The 25,765-nt window shown below is 36.5% G+C and overlaps 1 protein-coding gene across 1 annotated transcript in view; it reads right to left on the bottom strand.

Moving 5' to 3' along the window:
* Positions 1-14,055: 14,055 nt before the first annotated feature.
* Positions 14,056-25,765, bottom strand: part of cmip (c-Maf inducing protein) — a 41,196-nt gene continuing 29,486 nt past the window's right edge. Inside the window, exons 12-21 of the mRNA XM_069719402.1 lie at positions 24,423-24,449; positions 24,286-24,334; positions 23,927-24,034; positions 23,735-23,851; positions 23,022-23,162; positions 19,197-19,244; positions 18,969-19,115; positions 18,772-18,877; positions 18,539-18,609; positions 14,056-17,847 (exon numbers count right to left, since the gene is read on the bottom strand). Coding sequence (XP_069575503.1) covers positions 17,794-17,847; positions 18,539-18,609; positions 18,772-18,877; positions 18,969-19,115; positions 19,197-19,244; positions 23,022-23,162; positions 23,735-23,851; positions 23,927-24,034; positions 24,286-24,334; positions 24,423-24,449 — 868 coding nt within the window. The 3' untranslated portion in view covers positions 14,056-17,793. The remainder of the gene's footprint in view (positions 17,848-18,538; positions 18,610-18,771; positions 18,878-18,968; positions 19,116-19,196; positions 19,245-23,021; positions 23,163-23,734; positions 23,852-23,926; positions 24,035-24,285; positions 24,335-24,422; positions 24,450-25,765) is intronic.

The raw sequence follows: 25,765 nt of genomic DNA, 5'->3' as shown, positions 1-25,765 counted from the left end.
AGTGTGACTTTTTTTTTATCATATTTTAGACGACATGCTATAGTGTGACTTTTTTATCATATTTTAGACGACATGCTATAGTGTGACTTTTTTTTTATCATATTATAGACGACATGCTATAGTGTGACTTTTTTTTTATCATATTTTAGACGACATGCTATAGTGTGACTTTTTTTTATCATATTTTAGACGACATGCTATAGTATGACTTTTTTATCATATTTTAGACGACATGCTATAGTGTGACTTTTTTATCATATTATAGACGACATGCTATAGTGTGACTTTTTTATCATATTATAGACGACATACTATAGTATGACTTTTTTATCATATTTTAGACGACATGCTATAGTGTGACTTTTTTATCATATTATAGACGACATGCTATAGTGTGACTTTTTTTATCATATTATAGACGACATGCTATAGTGTGACTTTTTTTATCATATTATAGACGACATGCTATAGTGTGACTTTTTTTATCATATTATAGACGACATGCTATAGTGTGACTTTTTTTTATCATATTATAGACGACATGCTATAGTGTGACTTTTTTATCATATTATAGACGACATGCTATAGTGTGACTTTTTTTATCATATTATAGACGACATGCTATAGTGTGACTTTTTTATCATATTTTAGACGACATGCTATAGTATGACTTTTTTTATCATATTATAGACGACATGCTATAGTATGACTTTTTTTAATCATATTATAGACGACATGCTATAGTATGACTTTTTTATCATATTTTAGACGACATGCTATAGTATGACTTTTTTATCATATTATAGACGACATGCTATAGTATGACTTTTTGATCATATTATAGACGACATGCTATAGTGTGACTTTTTGATCATTTTATAGACGACATGCTATAGTGTGACTTTTTGATCATATTTTAGAATACATGCTATAGTATGACTTTTTGATCATATTATAGACGACATGCTATAGTATGACTTTTTGATCATATTATAGACGACATGCTATAGTGTGACTTTTTTATCATATTATAGACGACATGCTATAGTATGACTTTTTTTTATCATATTATAGACGACATGCTATAGTATGACTTTTTTTTATCATATTATAGACGACATGCTATAGTATGACTTTTTTATCATATTATAGACGACATGCTATAGTATGACTTTTTTTATCATATTATAGACGACATGCTATAGTATGACTTTTTTATCATATTATAGACGACATGCTATAGTATGACTTTTTTATCATATTATAGACGACATGCTATAGTATGACTTTTTTATCATATTATAGACGACATGCTATAGTATGACTTTTTTATCATATTATAGACGACATGCTATAGTATGACTTTTTTATCATATTATAGACGACATGCTATAGTATGACTTTTTTATCATATTATAGACGACATGCTATAGTGTGACTTTTTTTATCATATTATAGACGACATGCTATAGTATGACTTTTTTATCATATTATAGACGACATGCTATAGTATGACTTTTTTATCATATTATAGACGACATGCTATAGTATGACTTTTTTTATCATATTATAGACGACATGCTATAGTATGACTTTTTTATCATATTATAGACGACATGCTATAGTATGACTTTTTTATCATATTTTAGACGACATGCTATAGTATGACTTTTTTATCATATTATAGACGACATGCTATAGTATGACTTTTTTATCATATTATAGACGACATGCTATAGTATGACTTTTTTATCATATTTTAGACGACATGCTATAGTATGACTTTTTTATCATATTATAGACGACATGCTATAGTATGACTTTTTTATCATATTTTAGACGACATGCTATAGTGTGACTTTTTTATGATATTTATAGACGACATGCTATAGTATGACTTTTTTATCATATTATAGACGACATGCTATAGTGTGACTTTTTTATCATATTTTAGACGACATGCTATAGTGTGACTTTTTTATCATATTATAGACGACATGCTATAGTGTGACTTTTTTATCATATTATAGACGACATGCTATAGTGTGACTTTTTTATCATATTTTAGACGACATGCTATAGTGTGACTTTTTTATCATATTATAGACGACATGCTATAGTGTGACTTTTTTTATCATATTTTAGACGACATGCTATAGTGTGACTTTTTTATCATATTATAGACGACATGCTATAGTGTGACTTTTTTATCATATTTTAGACGACATGCTATAGTATGACTTTTTTATCATATTATAGACGACATGCTATAGTGTGACTTTTTTATCATATTATAGACGACATGCTATAGTGTGACTTTTTTATCATATTATAGACGACATGCTATAGTGTGACTTTTTTATCATATTTTAGACGACATGCTATAGTGTGACTTTTTTATCATATTATAGACGACATGCTATAGTGTGACTTTTTTATCATATTATAGACGACATGCTATAGTGTGACTTTTTTATCATATTTTAGACGACATGCTATAGTGTGACTTTTTTATCATATTATAGACGACATGCTATAGTATGACTTTTTTATCATATTATAGACGACATGCTATAGTGTGACTTTTTTATCATATTATAGACGACATGCTATAGTGTGACTTTTTTATCATATTATAGACGACATGCTATAGTGTGACTTTTTTTATCATATTATAGACGACATGCTATAGTGTGACTTTTTTTATCATATTATAGACGACATGCTATAGTGTGACTTTTTTATCATATTATAGACGACATGCTATAGTGTGACTTTTTTATCATATTATAGACGACATGCTATAGTGTGACTTTTTTATCATATTTTAGACGACATGCTATAGTATGACTTTTTTATCATATTATAGACGACATGCTATAGTGTGACTTTTTTATCATATTATAGACGACATGCTATAGTGTGACTTTTTTATCATATTATAGACGACATGCTATAGTGTGACTTTTTTATCATATTATAGACGACATGCTATAGTGTGACTTTTTTATCATATTATAGACGACATGCTATAGTATGACTTTTTTATCATATTTTAGACGACATGCTATAGTGTGACTTTTTTATCATATTATAGACGACATGCTATAGTGTGACTTTTTTATCATATTATAGACGACATGCTATAGTGTGACTTTTTTATCATATTATAGACGACATGCTATAGTGTGACTTTTTTTAATCATATTTTAGACGACATGCTATAGTGTGACTTTTTTATCATATTTTAGACGACATGCTATAGTATGACTTTTTTATCATATTATAGACGACATGCTATAGTGTGACTTTTTTATCATATTTTAGACGACATGCTATAGTGTGACTTTTTTATCATATTATAGACGACATGCTATAGTATGACTTTTTTATCATATTATAGACGACATGCTATAGTGTGACTTTTTTATCATATTATAGACGACATGCTATAGTGTGACTTTTTTATCATATTTTAGACGACATGCTATAGTGTGACTTTTTTATCATATTATAGACGACATGCTATAGTGTGACTTTTTTATCATATTATAGACGACATGCTATAGTGTGACTTTTTTATCATATTATAGACGACATGCTATAGTATGACTTTTTTATCATATTATAGACGACATGCTATAGTATGACTTTTTTATCATATTATAGACGACATGCTATAGTATGACTTTTTTATCATATTATAGACGACATGCTATAGTATGACTTTTTTATCATATTATAGACGACATGCTATAGTGTGACTTTTTTTATCATATTTTAGACGACATGCTATAGTATGACTTTTTATCATATTATAGACGACATGCTATAGTGTGACTTTTTTATCATATTTTAGACGACATGCTATAGTATGACTTTTTTATCATATTTTAGACGACATGCTATAGTGTGACTTTTTTATCATATTTTAGACGACATGCTATAGTGTGACTTTTTTATCATATTTTAGACGACATGCTATAGTATGACTTTTTTTAATATATTTTAGACGACATGCTATAGTGTGACTTTTTTATCATATTATAGACGACATGCTATAGTATGACTTTTTTATCATATTTTAGACGACATGCTATAGTATGACTTTTTTATCATATTTTAGACGACATGCTATAGTGTGACTTTTTTTATCATATTATAGACGACATGCTATAGTGTGACTTTTTTATCATATTATAGACGACATGCTATAGTATGACTTTTTTATCATATTTTAGACGACATGCTATAGTATGACTTTTTTTATCATATTTTAGACGACATGCTATAGTGTGACTTTTTTTTATCATATTATAGACGACATGCTATAGTGTGACTTTTTTATCATATTTTAGACGACATGCTATAGTGTGACTTTTTTTTCATATTTTAGACGACATGCTATAGTGTGACTTTTTTATCATATTATAGACGACATGCTATAGTATGACTTTTTTATCATATTATAGACGACATGCTATAGTGTGACTTTTTTATCATATTTTAGACGACATGCTATAGTGTGACTTTTTTATCATATTTTAGACGACATGCTATAGTATGACTTTTTTATCATATTATAGACGACATGCTATAGTGTGACTTTTTTATCATATTATAGACGACATGCTATAGTGTGACTTTTTTTATCATATTATAGACGACATGCTATAGTGTGACTTTTTTATCATATTATAGACGACATGCTATAGTGTGACTTTTTATCATATTATAGACGACATGCTATAGTGTGACTTTTTTATCATATTTTAGACGACATGCTATAGTGTGACTTTTTTATCATATTATAGACGACATGCTATAGTGTGACTTTTTTATCATATTATAGACGACATGCTATAGTGTGACTTTTTTATCATATTTTAGACGACATGCTATAGTGTGACTTTTTATCATATTATAGACGACATGCTATAGTGTGACTTTTTTATCATATTATAGACGACATGCTATAGTGTGACTTTATCATATTATAGACGACATGCTATAGTGTGACTTTTTTATCATATTATAGACGACATGCTATAGTGTGACTTTTTATCATATTATAGACGACATGCTATAGTGTGACTTTTTTTTCATATTTTAGACGACATGCTATAGTGTGACTTTTTTATCATATTATAGACGACATGCTATAGTGTGACTTTATCATATTATAGACGACATGCTATAGTGTGACTTTTTTATCATATTTTAGACGACATGCTATAGTGTGACTTTTTTTATCATATTATAGACGACATGCTATAGTGTGACTTTTTTATCATATTATAGACGACATGCTATAGTGTGACTTTTTTATCATATTTTAGACGACATGCTATAGTATGACTTTTTTATCATATTATAGACGACATGCTATAGTGTGACTTTTTTATCATATTATAGACGACATGCTATAGTGTGACTTTTTTATCATATTTTAGACGACATGCTATAGTATGACTTTTTTATCATATTATAGACGACATGCTATAGTGTGACTTTTTTATCATATTATAGACGACATGCTATAGTGTGACTTTTTTATCATATTTTAGACGACATGCTATAGTATGACTTTTTTTATCATATTATAGACGACATGTTATAGTATGACTTTTTTTAACATATTTTAGACGACATGCTATAGTGTGACTTTTTTATCATATTATAGACGACATGCTATAGTATGACTTTTTTATCATATTATAGACGACATGTTATAGTATGACTTTTTTTTAACATATTTTAGACGACATACTATAGTGTGACTTTTTTATCATATTATAGACGACATGCTATAGTATGACTTTTTTATCATATTATAGACTTTTACATGTTATAGTATGACTTTTTTTTACATATTTTAGACGACATGCTATAGTGTGACTTTTTTATCATATTATAGACGACATGCTATAGTATGACTTTTTTATCATATTATAGACGACATGTTATAGTGTGACTTTTTTTTAACATATTTTAGACGACATGCTATAGTGTGACTTTTTTATCATATTTTAGACGACATGCTATAGTGTGACTTTTTTATCATATTATAGACGACATGTTATAGTATGACTTTTTTTAACATATTTAGACGACATGCTATAGTGTGACTTCTTTTATCATATTATAGACAACATGCTATAGTATGACTTTTTTATCATATTATAGACGACATGTTATAGTATGACTTTTTTAACATATTTTAGACGACATACTATAGTGTGACTTTTTTATCATATTATAGACGACATGCTATAGTATGACTTTTTTATCATATTATAGACGACATGTTATAGTGTGACTTTTTTTTAACATATTTTAGACGACATGCTATAGTGTGACTTTTTTATCATATTTTAGACGACATGCTATAGTGTGACTTTTTTATCATATTATAGACGACATGTTATAGTATGACTTTTTTTTAACATATTTTAGACGACATGCTATAGTGTGACTTTTTTATCATATTTTAGACGACATGCTATAGTATGACTTTTTTATCATATTATAGACGACATGTTATATAGTGTTTTTTTAACATATTTTAGACGACATGCTATAGTGTGACTTTTTTATCATATTATAGACGACATGCTATAGTGTGACTTTTTTATCATATTATAGACGACATGCTATAGTGTGACTTTTTTTAACATATTTTAGACGACATGCTATAGTGTGACTTTTTAACATATTTTAGACGACATGCTATAGTGTGACTTTTTTATCATATTTATAGACGACATGCTATAGTGTGACTTTTTTTATCATATTATAGACGACATGCTATAGTGTGACTTTTTTATCATATTATAGACGACATGCTATAGTGTGACTTTTTTATCATATTTTAGACGACATGCTATAGTGTGAATTTATCACATTATAGACGACATGCTATAGTGTGACTTTTTTATCATATTATAGACGACATGCTATAGTGTGACTTTTAACATATTTTAGACGACATGCTATAGTGTGACTTTTTTATCATATTATAGACGACATGCTATAGTGTGACTATTTTATCATATTTTAGACGACATGCTATAGTATGACTTTTTTATCATATTATAGACGACATGCTATAGTGTGACTTTATCATATTATAGACGACATGCTATAGTATGACTTTTTTATCATATTTTAGACGACATGCTATAGTATGACTTTTTTATCATATTATAGACAACATGATATAGTGTGACTTTTTATCATATTATAGACGACATGCTATAGTGTGACTTTTTTATCATATTTTAAACAACATGCTATAGTATGACTTTTTATCATATTATAGACGACATATGCTATAGTATGACTTTTTTATCATATTATAGACGACATGCTATATGTGACTTATCATATTTTAGACGACATGCTATAGTGTGACTTTTTTATCATATTATAGACGACATGTTATAGTGTGACTTTTTTTTCATATTTTAGACGACATGCTATAGTGTGACTTTTTTATCATATTATAGACGACATGCTATAGTATGACTTTTTTATCATATTATAGACGACATGTTATAGTATGACTTTTTTTAACATATTTTAGACGACATACTATAGTGTGACTTTTTTATCATATTATAGACGACATGCTATAGTATGACTTTTTTATCATATTATAGACGACATGTTATAGTGTGACTTTTTTTTTAACATATTTTAGACGACATGCTATAGTGTGACTTTTTTATCATATTTTAGACGACATGCTATAGTGTGACTTTTTTATCATATTATAGACGACATGTTATAGTATGACTTTTTTTTAACATATTTTAGACGACATGCTATAGTGTGACTTTTTTATCATATTTTAGACGACATGCTATAGTATGACTTTTTTATCATATTATAGACGACATGTTATAGTATGACTTTTTTTTAACATATTTTAGACGACATGCTATAGTGTGACTTTTTTATCATATTATAGACGACATGCTATAGTATGACTTTTTTATCATATTATAGACGACATGTTATAGTGTGACTTTTTTTTAACATATTTTAGACGACATGCTATAGTGTGACTTTTTTATCATATTTTAGACAACATGCTATAGTATGACTTTTTTATCATATTATAGACGACATGCTATAGTGTGACTTTTTTATCATATTTTAGACGACATGCTATAGTATGACTTTTTTATCATATTTTAGACGACATGCTATAGTGTGACTTTTTTATCATATTATAGACGACATGCTATAGTGTGACTTTTTTATCATATTTTAGACGACATGCTATAGTATGACTTTTTTATCATATTATAGACGACATGCTATAGTGTGACTTTTTTATCATATTATAGACGACATGCTATAGTGTGACTTTTTTATCATATTTTAGACGACATGCTATAGTGTGACTTTTTTATCATATTATAGACGACATGTTATAGTATGACTTTTTTTTAACATATTTTAGACGACATGCTATAGTGTGACTTTTTTATCATATTATAGACGACATGCTATAGTATGACTTTTTTATCATATTATAGACGACATGTTATAGTATGACTTTTTTTTAACATATTTTAGACGACATACTATAGTGTGACTTTTTTATCATATTATAGACGACATGCTATAGTATGACTTTTTTTATCATATTATAGACGACATGTTATAGTGTGACTTTTTTTTAATCATATTTTAGACGACATGCTATAGTGTGACTTTTTTATCATATTATAGACGACATGCTATAGTGTGACTTTTTTTATCATATTATAGACGACATGCTATAGTGTGACTTTTTTTATCATATTATAGACGACATGCTATAGTGTGACTTTTTTATCATATTATAGACGACATGCTATAGTGTGACTTTTTTATCATATTATAGACGACATGCTATAGTATGACTTTTTTATCATATTATAGACGACATGCTATAGTGTGACTTTTATCATATTATAGACGACATGCTATAGTGTGACTTTTTTATCATATTATAGACGACATGCTATAGTGTGACTTTTTTTTATCATATTTTAGACGACATGCTATAGTGTGACTTTTTTATCATATTATAGACTTTTTTACATGCTATAGTGTGACTTTTTTATCATATTTTAGATGACATGCTATAGTATGACTTTTTTATCATATTATAGACGACATGCTATAGTGTGACTTTTTTATCATATTATAGACGACATGCTATAGTGTGACTTTTTTATCATATTTTAGACGACATGCTATAGTGTGACTTTTTTATCATATTATAGACGACATGTTATAGTATGACTTTTTTTTAACATATTTTAGACGACATGCTATAGTGTGACTTTTTTATCATATTATAGACGACATGCTATAGTGTGACTTTTTTATCATATTATAGACGACATGTTATAGTATGACTTTTTTTTAACATATTTTAGACGACATACTATAGTGTGACTTTTTTATCATATTATAGACGACATGCTATAGTATGACTTTTTTATCATATTATAGACGACATGCTATAGTGTGACTTTTTTATCATATTTTAGACGACATGCTATAGTGTGACTTTTTTATCATATTTTAGACGACATGCTATAGTGTGACTTTTTTATCATATTATAGACGACATGCTATAGTATGACTTTTTTTTCATATTATAGACGACATGCTATAGTGTGACTTTTTTATCATATTATAGACGACATGCTATAGTATGACTTTTTTATCATATTATAGACGACATGCTATAGTATGACTTTTTTTTAATCATATTTTAGACGACACGCTATAGTGTGACTTTTTTATCATATTATAGACGACATGCTATAGTATGACTTTTTTATCATATTATAGACGACATGTTATAGTGTGACTTTTTTATCATATTATAGACGACATGCTATAGTGTGACTTTTTTTTTATCATATTTTAGACGACATGCTATAGTATGACTTTTTTATCATATTATAGACGACATGCTATAGTGTGACTTTTTTATCATATTATAGACGACATGCTATAGTATGACTTTTTTATCATATTATAGACGACATGCTATAGTGTGACTTTTTTATCATATTATAGACGACATGCTATAGTGTGACTTTTTTATCATATTATAGACGACATGCTATAGTGTGACTTTTTTATCATATTATAGACGACATGCTATAGTGTGACTTTTTTATCATATTATAGACGACATGCTATAGTGTGACTTTTTTATCATATTTTAGACGACATGCTATAGTGTGACTTTTTTATCATATTATAGACGACATGCTATAGTGTGACTTTTTTATCATATTATAGACGACATGCTATAGTGTGACTTTTTTATCATATTATAGACGACATGCTATAGTGTGACTTTTTTATCATATTATAGACGACATGCTATAGTGTGACTTTTTTATCATATTATAGACGACATGCTATAGTGTGACTTTTTTATCATATTATAGACGACATGCTATAGTGTGACTTTTTTATCATATTATAGACGACATGCTATAGTATGACTTTTTTATCATATTATAGACGACATGCTATAGTGTGACTTTTTTTATCATATTTTAGACGACATGCTATAGTGTGACTTTTTTATCATATTATAGACGACATGCTATAGTGTGACTTTTTTATCATATTATAGACGACATGCTATAGTATGACTTTTTTATCATATTATAGACGACATGCTATAGTGTGACTTTTTTATCATATTATAGACGACATGCTATAGTGTGACTTTTTTATCATATTATAGACGACATGCTATAGTGTGACTTTTTTATCATATTATAGACGACATGCTATAGTGTGACTTTTTTATCATATTATAGACGACATGCTATAGTGTGACTTTTTTATCATATTATAGACGACATGCTATAGTGTGACTTTTTTATCATATTATAGACGACATGCTATAGTGTGACTTTTTTTATCATATTATAGACGACATGCTATAGTGTGACTTTTTTATCATATTTTAGACGACATGCTATAGTATGACTTTTTTATCATATTATAGACGACATGCTATAGTATGACTTTTTTATCATATTATAGACGACATGCTATAGTGTGACTTTTTTATCATATTATAGACGACATGCTATAGTATGACTTTTTTATCATATTATAGACGACATGCTATAGTGTGACTTTTTTATCATATTATAGACGACATGCTATAGTGTGACTTTTTTTATCATATTATAGACGACATGCTATAGTGTGACTTTTTTATCATATTATAGACGACATGCTATAGTGTGACTTTTTTATCATATTATAGACGACATGCTATAGTGTGACTTTTTTATCATATTATAGACGACATGCTATAGTGTGACTTTTTTATCATATTATAGACGACATGCTATAGTGTGACTTTTTTATCATATTATAGACGACATGCTATAGTGTGACTTTTTTATCATATTATAGACGACATGCTATAGTGTGACTTTTTTATCATATTTTAGACGACATGCTATAGTATGACTTTTTTATCATATTATAGACGACATGCTATAGTGTGACTTTTTTATCATATTATAGACGACATGCTATAGTGTGACTTTTTTATCATATTATAGACGACATGCTATAGTGTGACTTTTTTATCATATTATAGACGACATGCTATAGTGTGACTTTTTTATCATATTATAGACGACATGCTATAGTGTGACTTTTTTATCATATTATAGACGACATGCTATAGTGTGACTTTTTTATCATATTATAGACGACATGCTATAGTGTGACTTTTTTATCATATTATAGACGACATGCTATAGTGTGACTTTTTTATCATATTATAGACGACATGCTATAGTGTGACTTTTTTATCATATTATAGACGACATGCTATAGTGTGACTTTTTTATCATATTTTAGACGACATGCTATAGTGTGACTTTTTTATCATATTATAGACGACATGCTATAGTGTGACTTTTTTATCATATTATAGACGACATGCTATAGTGTGACTTTTTTATCATATTATAGACGACATGCTATAGTGTGACTTTTTTTTATCATATTATAGACGACATGCTATAGTGTGACTTTTTTATCATATTATAGACGACATGCTATAGTGTGACTTTTTTATCATATTATAGACGACATGCTATAGTGTGACTTTTTTATCATATTATAGACGACATGCTATAGTGTGACTTTTTTATCATATTATAGACGACATGCTATAGTGTGACTTTTTTATCATATTATAGACGACATGCTATAGTGTGACTTTTTTATCATATTATAGACGACATGCTATAGTGTGACTTTTTTATCATATTATAGACGACATGCTATAGTGTGACTTTTTTATCATATTATAGACGACATGCTATAGTGTGACTTTTTTATCATATTATAGACGACATGCTATAGTGTGACTTTTTTATCATATTATAGACGACATGCTATAGTGTGACTTTTTTATCATATTATAGACGACATGCTATAGTGTGACTTTTTTATCATATTATAGACGACATGCTATAGTGTGACTTTTTTATCATATTATAGACGACATGCTATAGTGTGACTTTTTTATCATATTATAGACGACATGCTATAGTGTGACTTTTTTATCATATTATAGACGACATGCTATAGTGTGACTTTTTTATCATATTATAGACGACATGCTATAGTGTGACTTTTTTATCATATTATAGACGACATGCTATAGTGTGACTTTTTTATCATATTATAGACGACATGCTATAGTGTGACTTTTTTATCATATTATAGACGACATGCTATAGTGTGACTTTTTTATCATATTATAGACGACATGCTATAGTGTGACTTTTTTATCATATTATAGACGACATGCTATAGTGTGACTTTTTTTATCATATTATAGACGACATGCTATAGTGTGACTTTTTTATCATATTATAGACGACATGCTATAGTGTGACTTTTTTATCATATTATAGACGACATGCTATAGTGTGACTTTTTTATCATATTATAGACGACATGCTATAGTGTGACTTTTTTATCATATTATAGACGACATGCTATAGTGTGACTTTTTTATCATATTATAGACGACATGCTATAGTGTGACTTTTTTATCATATTATAGACGACATGCTATAGTGTGACTTTTTTATCATATTATAGACGACATGCTATAGTGTGACTTTTTTATCATATTATAGACGACATGCTATAGTGTGACTTTTTTATCATATTATAGACGACATGCTATAGTGTGACTTTTTTATCATATTATAGACGACACGCTATAGTATGACTTTTTTATCATATTATAGACGACATGCTATAGTGTGACTTTTTTATCATATTATAGACGACATGCTATAGTGTGACTTTTTTATCACATTATAGACGACATGCTATAGTGTGACTTTTTTTATCATATTATAGACGACATGCTATAGTGTGACTTTTTTATCATATTATAGACGACATGCTATAGTGTGACTTTTTTATCATATTATAGACGACATGCTATAGTGTGACTTTTTTATCACATTATAGACGACATGCTATAGTGTGACTTTTTTATCATATTTTAGACGACATGCTATAGTATGACTTTTTTATCACATTATAGACGACATGCTATAGTGTGACTTTTTTATCATATTTTAGACGACATGCTATAGTATGACTTTTTTATCACATTATAGACGACATGCTATAGTTTGACTTTTTTTTATCATATTATAGACGACATGCTATAGTGTGACTTTTTTATCACATTATAGACGACATGCTATAGTATGACTTTTTTATCACATTATAGACGACATGCTATAGTGTGACTTTTTTATCACATTATAGACGACATGCTATAGTGTGACTTTTTTATCACATTATAGACGACATGCTATAGTATGACTTTTTTTTGACAGGCTGCACTTTGCAGAAACTACCAGAATACAAAAGGAGTACAGAAGCTCCATTTGTAAGTGATTAAATACATTTTCCAATGACGTTTGTCATATAAAAAGATAAAGAAGACATGCCACACACAGCTGAAACATATTCACAGACAATTTATTTTTGATTGAAATTATTTCACATCATAGTCATTATTTTTCCTGTTGAATATCTTTTGTATTTTTATTACAACAGCCACAGAGCAGCAGCAGCAGCAATAATAATAATCATAATAACAACCCAGCAGGAGAAGCAGATCAATGCGACTGAAAGACTGAAAAAGAGAGAAACATGATGGGTGCTCCTGGTCCAGCTGCCAAAAAAGTTTTTTACTAAAAGAAATGGGAGATAGCTGTTGTGGTTTTTAGTTTTCAGTCTGTCAGATCGGTCCGGCTGACGTCTGACGTGTTTCCTTCCATAACAACCGTTAAGACTCGACTCGTAGAAACCCTTTACAGTGTGTGTAGAGTAATCCAAAAAATAAAAAAGGGATGCTTGACGAGGGAGGAAAGTGCAGTGAGCTCCGCAGGATACGGAGATGGGAGCGAACAGGAAAGGTGTTTTCTATTCAGTCAGCACGTTGTACAGTAACACAAGAACAAGGAAACCTCGACGTGCTGCAGCCTCACTCGCCTCAAACCGCCGCCTCAAACCCCGCTTCAAACCGCCGCCTCAAACCGCCTCTTCAAACCGCCGCCTCAAACCGCCGCCTCAAACCGCCGCCTCAAACCGCCTCTTCAAACCGCCGCTTCAAACCGCCGCCTCAAACCCCCGCTTCAAACCGCCGCCTCAAACCGCCTCTTCAAACCGCCGCCTCAAACCCCCGCTTCAAACCGCCGCCTCAAACCGCCTCTTCAAACCGCCGCCTCAAACCGCCGCCTCAAACCCCCGCTTCAAACCGCCGCCTCAAACCGCCTCTTCAAACCGCCGCCTCAAACCCCCGCCTCAAACCGCCGCCTCAAACCGCCTCTTCAAACCGCCGCCTCAAACCGCCGCCTCAAACCCCCGCTTCAAACCGCCGCCTCAAACCGCCTCTTCAAACCGCCGCCTCAAACCCCCGCTTCAAACCGCTGCCTCAAACCGCTGCTTCAAACCACCGCTTCAAACCACCGCCTCAACCAAGCCAAAACTTCAACGGAAAAGTTAGTTCATGACGCTCAGATGAAAACTGACTTGAGTGAAAAAATTATGACTAATGTGTTTTCTACTTCCTTTTTCAGCTTTGACTGGAGCCTCTTTAATTAAATGGAGAGTTAGCTCCCCCTGCTGTTAATCTGATGGAAGTGAATGGAAACATGTTTTTGAAATTGGGTTAAAATGTTTATGTAATATTTTGGATAGAAACCAGCAGCTGAGAGTTTACCAAGCCACGTTGGTTTTTGATGAGCATTTAGGTGCTTGTAGGTGGATTCTAGGCCGCTGACAGAACCAGGCTAGCTGTTTGCCTCTGTTGACAGTCTTGATGCTAAGCTAAGCTAATCGGCTGTAGCTTCCCAAAAAAGCCATTTCCCGACAAGTCAAACTGTTCCTCTAAAACCGTTGACGCTAAAAAAAAAACTCATCAAATGAAACGACAGTGAAGTCAGACTGAACCATCAGTTTGCTGAAGAGTTGAACCACAGCTACGTTATTTAGAAATGCTAACGGTCCACGTCTGATAGTTTTATCGGAACAACTTTCTTCAGGAAACAAGAAGTATTTAGCATTTTTTTTAATACAAAAATGGCCACATTGAAATTTAAAAATCTCAGCTTCTGTTCAAAAGTGCCAATGACCCTTTTGTTTTTTGGAAAATCGACATCAATCAAACTTCAACTGCCCCAACCAATACGATCACAGTTCGATCCTGGCAACAACCAATCAGAATACAGTTGGATGGGATCTCTCCATTTCAGTCCTTCACCGCGGTGAGATAGTGATCAAACCCTTTATCATATTGCAAACCTTATTATAAAATAAAATTTAAAAATAAAAATATCTGATGATGCAGCAACATGTACGTGCAAAAAAAACAAGAACAATGAAAACAAATGTTTGATTAAAGTGATCAGATCAAAGAAACCTAAAAGATAATATGCATTGAAAACATTTTTTTTTAGATTACAGTGCACTTGGTGTGAAAAAACGAACAAACTACGACACATTAAGATGAAGGCAACAGCAGCCTGCCGACAAAAGGAGGCCGAGAGAAAGGATGAAGAAGAAAAGGGGAGGAGTCAAAAGGAGAGGAAGGTAGAAGACAACTATATACACTCGTATGTACATCATACAGGATATGAAAAAGAGCACGATGTCCTAAAGTGAGACCCGAAGATGGCCGAACACAAACCGAGTGGACCGGCCGAACAGAAGACCGTCATGGCACCCGACAAACAGGAAACAGAGCGGCTGGCGGCGGACGGCGTCCTGGCCTCCGATCCCACAAACATCCGGAGCTTTCTGCACACCAATAAATAACATGGATGGATGCAGCCGGACTCGTCTGGAGTTGTAAAGACGAATCGAGGCCGTGACCGACCGGCGTCCTCATGGTACGAAACGCTGCCACCAGAAACCGGCAACCGCTTTCAGGGAATGTAGACGCAGATAAAAAGCACCTTTTTATCTTTTCCGATGGTTCGTCCCTCATCGCCCGCCGAGGCTGAATATGTACAATAATCCCCGATGAGTGTCACAACAGCCTAAAAATGTCTCCCGTGTGTGAAGTAGAAATACAGCAGGACGATTCGCGACAGGGAAAAACGTCCACTGGAGGCGCCGCGAGCCATCACTTGGACCTCCAACACGGCGTCCGCGGTTCTGAAAACTCGCTCACATTGAACTGACGAAACAAAACAAAACTGTAAAGAAGTTTGGCAAGTGTCCGATATTCGTTTCAAAAGCGTCCGAAAAACAGCCAACAAACAGAACGCAGAGGATAAGAAAATATACAACTCTCAGCTGGTGACGGGTCGGCGGTCCGGCTCACCGACACGACGCCGTGGAGACGTCCACGTGTGGCCGCCGCTTCGTTGGCTTCTCACGTTCAAAAAAACAAAACAAAACAGGAGCTCTTAACTTCATGAGGACAAAATCCAGGAGACGGAGAACAGGAGGTTCAGAGACACGAAGTCTGAAGATGAGGCGGTCCGACTGCTACACACCGTCCTGCTGAACAGTCACAACGTACCCCGAGAGGAACCACGGCGCCCAAATCATCACCGGGGGGCGGGGCTATCTTCATTAATGTTTTATATAGAAACACACGAGATATGAAAGCACAGATGTCTGGAAAAATATGTAAATTCAAGTCGATAAAAAGCTTTTTTTTTTTCTTTTTCGTGTGGTGTCGTGTAGAGGAGGAGGCACGGCGTCGCTTCTCTGAGGTCCAAACTCGTGTCTCCCGATGAAGAGCGAGAAACACCCGAAAAGAGCGACGGTGGCGGTCCGACGCGTCCGCTTCGGAGAGCTACATCGTGGAGCGGATCGGAAAGGAACCGGAACCGGAACGTGAGCTGCTGCATCCGGGAAGCTTCTGGAGGGGCGGGGCTAGTTCGGGGTTTACGTACAGGCTGGGGGGAGGGGGAGGATGCTGGAGCGGGTCCTTAATGTCCTCTGATGGTGTTGGTAAAAACAAGGTCCAGAAAGTCGGGGGGGGGGGCGATGAGGTCCGTGAAGGAACTGGAACACTTCAGGGTCGGTGATGAGGAGGATGAAAGCTCCGCCTCCTTCAACGTGAATGTGTCCGGTCCGATGGAGATGACATCACCGCATGGTTTCCGTGTTGTGTGCAGTGTGTGTGTCTGTGTTGGGTCATGGAGGGAGGGGTGAGGGTGGGGGGGGGGGCGTGGCTCATCACCAGGCCTCCGTGTAGCGAATGTCTACGTCCTTCAGGTTGGGCAGTTTGGCCTGCAGAGAAACACGGACGAAACGCGGTCAGATGATCGGCTTCGTTTCCTCATCGCCTTCTTTCTTCTCACAACTTGTGATGTCATTTTTGAAGTTTTAAGTTTTTTGCAGTAAATTTGCAGGAATTTGAAATAATTGCAAGGTGGGCCAAAAGAATGCAATGTTTTTAAAAAACTAACCTATCAGGAAGTCGAAAAAAAATAAATAAAAAAAATAATAAATTTTCTGCCTTGATTAATAACTTCCTGCAATTTTACCTGAAAAACAAAATCTAAATTTGCAAAGTGACTGATTAATGGTCAGAAAACCCTGTTTACTACCATCTTATATATATACATATATATATATGTATATATATAGATATATACATATATATACAAGATGGAAGTAATGAAGGATTATTATGAAGGAAATAATGATTTAATCTCTTGCTGATTTTGTAAGTTTGCCCACTGACAAAGAAATGAACGATCTATAATTGTAATGGAGGTTTATTATAACAGAGACAGAATATTTAAAAAAAAATAATCCAGAAAATCACATCATATAAAAGTTATAAATTGATTAGCATTTGATTGTGTGAAATAAGTATCTGATCCCGTAGCAGAACATGACACATATACATATATATATATATAAATATATATATGTACATATATACCTATGTATGTGTATATACATATATAGTTACCTTGAGGTCCTCATACGTGTCGGCGGTGAGCTTGGTGCTGTTCATGTTCAGGCTGCACAAACTCTTCATGGCTGAAACACACACACGCACACACACACGCGCACACACACACACACACACACACACACACACACACACACACACACACACACACACACACACACACACACACACACACAGTTAACGTATCAGTGGGAAACCCTGGTGCAGATGCTGCCGGTGTGTTTCCTTACAGCTGAGCGCCAGCAGACCGGCGTCGGTCACCGGAGTCTCACACAGGTTGAGGACCTGCAGGCAGGCCAGGTGTTCGGACAACAACCTCAGTCCTGCGTCCCCGAACTGAAGGACAGACAGATAGGAGGAGACGGGCCGGTGTCAGACGTTACGGATGATTTATAGTTTGTTTGGTTGTTTGTTGATGGATGTTTACCTGTGTGGACCAGAGGTTGAGCTGTTTGAGTGAAGGCAGCTTGATGAGCTGCTCAGCACAGGCACTGGTGACGTTGGTGAAAGCCAAGCTCAGGTTCTCCAAGTTCCCGAAGGACCCTGAACTCAGCAGGCGGGCCAGGTCGGCGTCCTGCAGCATCGAGCAGACATCAGTGAAACGGTCACATCCTACATATTTCTATCGTCCAGGACAGGAAGTCAGTGAACTCACCGTGGACTTGGAGGGCAGAGTTAGCCGGGTGGGGCCGCCTTTTCTTTGCTGAGGAGATAAACAGAGAGAAAGAAAGATGGCGTCAGATCTGGAGGCCTCGCAGGAACCTCTTCCTGACACTAGGTGGTGTGTGTGAGCAGCTGCAGGCATGATGCATTCAAGTCTGACTGAGGGAATGGGACAGGAGAGCTTTCCAACAAAATATGTGCTCGTAAGGTTAGGTTAGGTTAGGTTAGGTAGTTACTTTATTAATCCCAGAGGGGAAATTTTTTTGCTACAGCAGCATACAGAAGCAATAAGATAATAATAGAAAAGCAATAAAATAGCAGTAAAAATATAAAATGCACAGTATATACAGTACAGTATATATCTATATATATTATATACAAACAAACCAAGAAACACAGTCAACAGTGTTATTGTTATGTGATGGATTTTGCCAGAGGTGAGTTATTGTACAGTCTAATTGCAGTCGGCAGGAATGATCTCCTGTATCAGGAATGATCTCCTGTATCAGGAATGATCTCCTGTATCAGGAATGATCTCCTGTATCTGGAATGATCTCCTGTATCCTGAATGATCTCCTGTATCTGGAATGATCTCCTGTATCTGGAATGATCTCCTGTATCCTGAATGATCTCCTGTATCAGGAATGATCTCCTGTATCTGGAATGATCTCCTGTATCTGGAATGATCTCCTGGAATGATCTCCTGTATCTGGAATGATCTCCTGTATCTGGAATGATCTCCTGTATCCTGAATGATCTCCTGTATCTGGAATGATCTCCTGTATCTGGAATGATCTCCATTATCAGGAATGATCTCCTGTATCTGTCCTTGTGACAGCAGCTGGAGGAGTCTTTTGGAGAAAGTGCTCCTCTGTCCCTGCAGCAGGTTGAGAGGGTGGTCAGGATTATCCAATATGGATAATAGTTTGTTCAGCGTCCTCCTCTCCACCACCTTTTCCAGACTGTCCAGTTTGTAGCCGATGATGGAGCCGGCCTTCTTAACCAGTTTGTTAAGTCTGTTGGTGTCACCAGCTCCAATGCTGCTCCCCCACCACCTCTCCCCCCCAGCAGACCACAGTGAAGTACAATGCGCTGGCCACAACAGATGGTAGAACATCTCCAACATCTTGCTGCACACATTGAAGGATCGAAGTTTCCTCAAGAAAAAGAGTCGACTCATCACCTTCTTGTAGACAGCATTGATGTTGGTCTTCCAGTTCAGTCTGTTGTCATGGAGACACCAGGTACTTGTACTCCTCAACCATGTCCACCTCCTCTCCCAGAACTCTCAGCGGTTGTGGAGCCGTCGTCTTCCTCCTGAAGTCGACCACCATCTCTCTGGTCTTGGCCACGTTCAGGAGCAGCTGATTTCTACCCGCCCACTCCACAAAGTCCTCCTCTACTGCCCTGTACTCCTCCTCCCGTCCATCCCTTATACACCGTCCACTGCAGAGTCATCAGAGAACTTCTGCAGATGTCTTGACTCTGAGTTGTACTGGAAGTCAGTGGTGTAGAAGGTGAACAGGAAGGAGACAGAACAGTTCCCTGAGGAGCTCCAGTACCACCGACCACCGTATCAGACAGCACACTGCCCAGACGGACAAACTGTGGTCTGCCTGTCAGGTAGTCAGTGATCCAGGAGACGGTGGACGCGTCCACCCCCCCCACCACCACCACCTGCAGCTTCTCACTCAGCAGCAGTGGTTGGATGGTGTTGAATGCACTGGAGAAATCAAAGAAAGTGATTCTCACAGAGTCACCGGTTCCATCCAGGTGAGACTGAGCTCGTTGCAGCAGGTAGATGATGGCGTCGTCCACTCCCACATGAGGCTGGTACGCAAATTGTAGAGAGTCCAGAGAAGATTTCACCAGCGGCCTGAGGTGGGCCAAGACCAGCCTCTCCAGCACCTTCATCACATGAGATGTGAGGGCAACCGGTCGGTAGTCGTTGAGGCCGGATGGAGTCGTCTTCTTAGGGACAGGAACCAGACAGGACGTCTTCCACAGCACCGGGACCTCCTCCTGCTTCAGGCTCAGGTTGAAGAGGCGTTGTAGGACCTCAGCCAGCTGGACGGTGCAGGTCTTCAGGACCACGGGGCTGATGCCGTCAGGCCCTGCAGCCTTGCGCTGGTGGATTCTCTCCAGCTGTCTCCTAACCTGGCCAGTCGTCACAGAGAGGGGGGTGAGGGGTGGTTGGAGGGGGGGGGGGGGGTTCGATGGAGGAAGAGCCCTGTGAGATTGAGGGCTCTATGCAGTTCACCAGGGGGGGCAGAGGGGGGAGGGAGGGGAGGCAGCAGAGGTGTTTGGGAGGTGTGAGGTGTGGAGGAGACAGATGAGGGCGGTGAACTAAACCTGTTGAAGAAACAGTTTAGCTCATTGTTCCTCTCCAGGTTCCCCCTGGTTGTTCCTCTCCAGGTTCCCCCTGGTTGTTCCTCTCCAGGTTCCCCCTATTTGTTCCTCTCCAGGTTCCCCCTGGTTGTTCCTCTCCAGGTTCCCCCTGGTTGTTCCTCTCCAGGTTCCCCCTGGTTGTCTCTCTCTCTCCTTGAACCCAGTAATCTCCTTCATACCGGTCCACACCTCCCTCACGTTGTTCTGCTGGAGTTTGGCCTCCAGCTTCCTCCTATAGGAGTCCTTGCACTCCCTCATCTTCTCCTTCAGGTGGCGCTGCACTCTCCTGAGCTCCTCCCTGTCCCCAGACCTGAAGGCTGCTTTCTTCTGATTAAGAAGAACTTTCAGGTCACTGGTGATCCACGGCTTGTTGTTGGGGAAGCATTTTACAGTCCGGGATGGTACGGTGGTGTGTTCACAGAATTTGATGTAATGTAAAGTCAGAAAAAATGTAGCCAGGCAATTAAAGACAAAAAAAAGCTGAGGAGCTACACGACATGAATGTTTTCAGAAAGAAGCTGCACAGACATCGACTGAACTACGGGCAGAAATGTGTCAGTACCATCTGAATTTAGGTCATTTATGTGAAACTGAAATATTTGCATTAAAAAATGTAGTTAAAGGAACATCCCTGATTTTACAACAGCACCTCGCAGCATCTCCTAAAGATAAAACAATGAATCCAGTTGTAAATTTAATTTCTAAAAGTCAAAAATATTTTCCTTTTTGTCCGTTCAGCAGTTAAAAAAAAAATCTAAGATATTTAATTTAGTTATAAATATCAAAAATATTTCCTGTGTCGATAAAACCAGAAAATATTTGGCCTTTTTGCAGATGAATTTTCTTCCATATGGTGATTTTTTTTATTGGTTAATCCATCCACCTGTTTTCTGCTGCTTATCTGGATCCAAGTCGCATTAATTGAAATAATTGTATCATGAAGAATTATTATTATATGCAGCAGGGAAATGAGATAAGATCAGAAATAATCAAAGTTTCCATCATTCAGCAGGACGGTATAAATGTCCTGAATTTAACTTGAAGCCCTGAAACAGGAACGTTGATCTTTTAATATCAATATTTGTGTAGGTGAAACATCTGAAACTACGACTCATCGAAAATATAATCTGGGTTTAAACCGGATTCATATGAAGATGAAACGACTTGTTTCCACCAGTTTATAAATCATTTCATTTCAAGTTCATCTAAAAAAAACGGTATTTTCTAATCATTTTAAACCTTTGACCAATTGTCAGAGTTTTACTGATTTCTAGAACTTTTAGCATTTCTTGTCCAGTAAATTTAATTGTCAGGTCACATGATCTCCGACCCAACACCAATCTGTCTGCAAGGAGAAGCGGGTGAGTCCATGTTTCCGACCTGGCCTCGGAGAACAGAACCGGTCCTCAGTGTCGGAGCGGAGACTCACCAGTTCTTTGAGCTCCCGCTGGCGGTCGCAGAGCTGCTCATACATGCGGAGCCCCGACGTGGTGCTCTCCAGGGTGGAGATGATCTGCAGCTGTGTGTCTTTGTTCTCAATGATGTTGTACTCCAGCATCAGACACAGGATCTGCACACACACACACACACACACACACACACACACACACACACACACACACACACACACACACACACACACACACACACACACACACACACACACACACACACACACACATTAAATCTGCAGCATCAGCACACAGTATGTTCCTTCTGAAGGGTTAGAAATAGATTATTATAAACTAAACTACACATAAATGGATTATTCATCAGGTCTACTGACGCCTTTCTGCAAAATGTCCCAAAAGTGATGCTAAATGACCAAAATGAGGCTCCAAACAACCACAAAATGATGCAAAAATACCACAAAGTAATGGTAAATCATTAAAAAATGAACAAAAAGAGCAACAAAACAACCTTAATGAGACAAAATAATCACCAACATGCAAAATGACCAAAGAGAGACACAAAACAACCACGAAGACAACAACCAACCAAAATAAGATTCCAAATGTCCAGAAAGTGACTGAAAACATCTGAAGGACGCTCAGTGTTTGTGGTTTCTTCTGGAGGAAACCGTGTGTTAAAAGAACAGAGTATTTATTGTGATGACGCAGCAGAATGTAAAGCCCCGCCCACCTCCACCATGGTCTGGTTCCCACGCAGGGCCAGCAGCATGCATGGACCCAACTTGTTCTCAGCCAGAGACAACAGGAACTTCTTGGTCTTATAGCAGGAGCCCATCAGGATGTGAACCTGGAGGAGGAGGAGGAGGGTTAACTTCACACTGAGAGTTCAGGTTTAATCTTGTGTGTGTGTTCATACACTCACCATACTGGCAAACAGCTCTCCGTCGTCATCACAGGCCACGCCCCCTGGACTGTAGAGCTGGAACCAGCCATCTTTACCTGAACGCACACTGAGCAGGCAGGAGTGGACCTGGATGGATGGACACACACACACACACACACACACACACACACACACACACACACACACACACACACACACACACACACACACACACACACAGACGGAATGAGTTTCTCCTTTAAAACACGTTAAGGTTGACAGCGGTAAACGCACGCACGCACGCACGCACGCACGCGCGCACACACACACACACACACACACACACACACACACACACACACACACACACACACACACACACACACACACACACTCACCTCCTGTCTTGGATCCTCTGCAAACCTCTGAATAACATATTTCAGTTCCCTGTTTGAACACAGAAACAGCAACATGAATGTCAGGTCGTTTCATTGGTCGCTGAAGAACAGCTGATGATGATGTCACGGTTACTTACTTGGTGAATTTGGCATGTGCAAGAGCTCTGCAGGAAGGAGAGAGAAGAGACATCACTGACCAAAACACTTCAATCTAACCAACACTTTCTGTCAGGAAATGTTGTGTCCATCAGTTATCTCGGTGTTGTTAGCTAAAGTCACTCCTTCTTCTTAGTTTTCTGGAGGTCCATCTGAAAATAATCCCTCATTCATTAGAAAAGAAGATTCAAGAAGACCTGTTTTTGGGGGCGTGTCTGTTTGATTGACAGGCCTGTGGTGCAGTCAGGTTACAGCTATCGGTGGGCGGGACGTAGTATCGTCAGGTTTCTGATCAGATCGGTCAGATCCACCGCTGGCTCCTCCCCCAGCTCGTCCAAATATGGTCACTTCCTGCTCCAAACCGCTCCGAACTAGCAAAGATGGTGACGGACAGAATCTGAACTGGAGGATTCATAACGTTCACAAACCAACGATGACATCACTGATGGTTGATGACATCACTGATGGTTGATGACATCACTGATGAATGATGGTTGGTTCAGTGTCATTTTGTTGTCATTCACATAAAAGAATCTGATTCCGCAGGTTTGGGTGGAGCGCAGCTATGTGAATAAACGTTACTCAACATGAGGAGCTCATTTCAGAGGAAATAAAGGTTGGAGACAGAATGATGGATGATCCCATTAATAATGTTGTCATTGTCTGTCAGATCTATTGAGGGACCGAAGTGTCGGTTGTCATGACATCGCGGTGACTCATCAGTTCATGGGACTTGTTTCCGTCCTCCAGTAACATGCAGGTATGTCTAATTACCATTTCTGCCCTGAATAAGCAAACAAGTTACAATGTGTTAATGAGCGTGCGTGAGTCTCTGAGTTGGTGCGGCGCTGATATGACTCTTTATATCCTCGCCAACAGGCTGCAGGGAGTATTGTTGCCTTTCCTAATGACGCCTGAAGCCATCGGCCCGGCAACAGTGGCGCAGGTGAGAAGCAGGTGCGTCCCAGTGTAGGAGGAACAACAAGTCGGCAGCCGATTACGAATGCAGCTCCGGGCTGCTTACAGCCAATTACAGGAGGCTCTCCGGAGAGAGAGGAGCTGCGCCGCCGGTTAACGCCCCCCCCAGGAGGCGAGGTGAGGTACCACAGCTACGTCAGCAGCAGGGCCCCCACAGGAACCGGACAAAAACATGTACAGGACACATCCCCCCAGACATGACAAGAGCCACACGGAGAAAATGAGGAAGGTGGAGGGTCACGGCTGAGCTGCTGTTTATAGACGAGAACCAAAAGTCTTCATTCATCTGCGTTTAAACAGAAAATACACAAAAACTCTCCACTGAGAGTAGGTGGAGTTTCAATTA

The sequence above is a fragment of the Brachyistius frenatus genome, unplaced genomic scaffold, assembly GCF_029030835.1.
Source record: "Brachyistius frenatus isolate BFR_SWC_R1_liver_20210118 unplaced genomic scaffold, ASM2903083v1 Contig_214, whole genome shotgun sequence".
Classification (NCBI taxonomy): domain Eukaryota; kingdom Metazoa; phylum Chordata; class Actinopteri; family Embiotocidae; genus Brachyistius; species Brachyistius frenatus.
The sequence above is the reverse complement of the archived record's forward strand: the minus strand, read 5'-3'. Positions and strand labels throughout refer to the sequence as shown.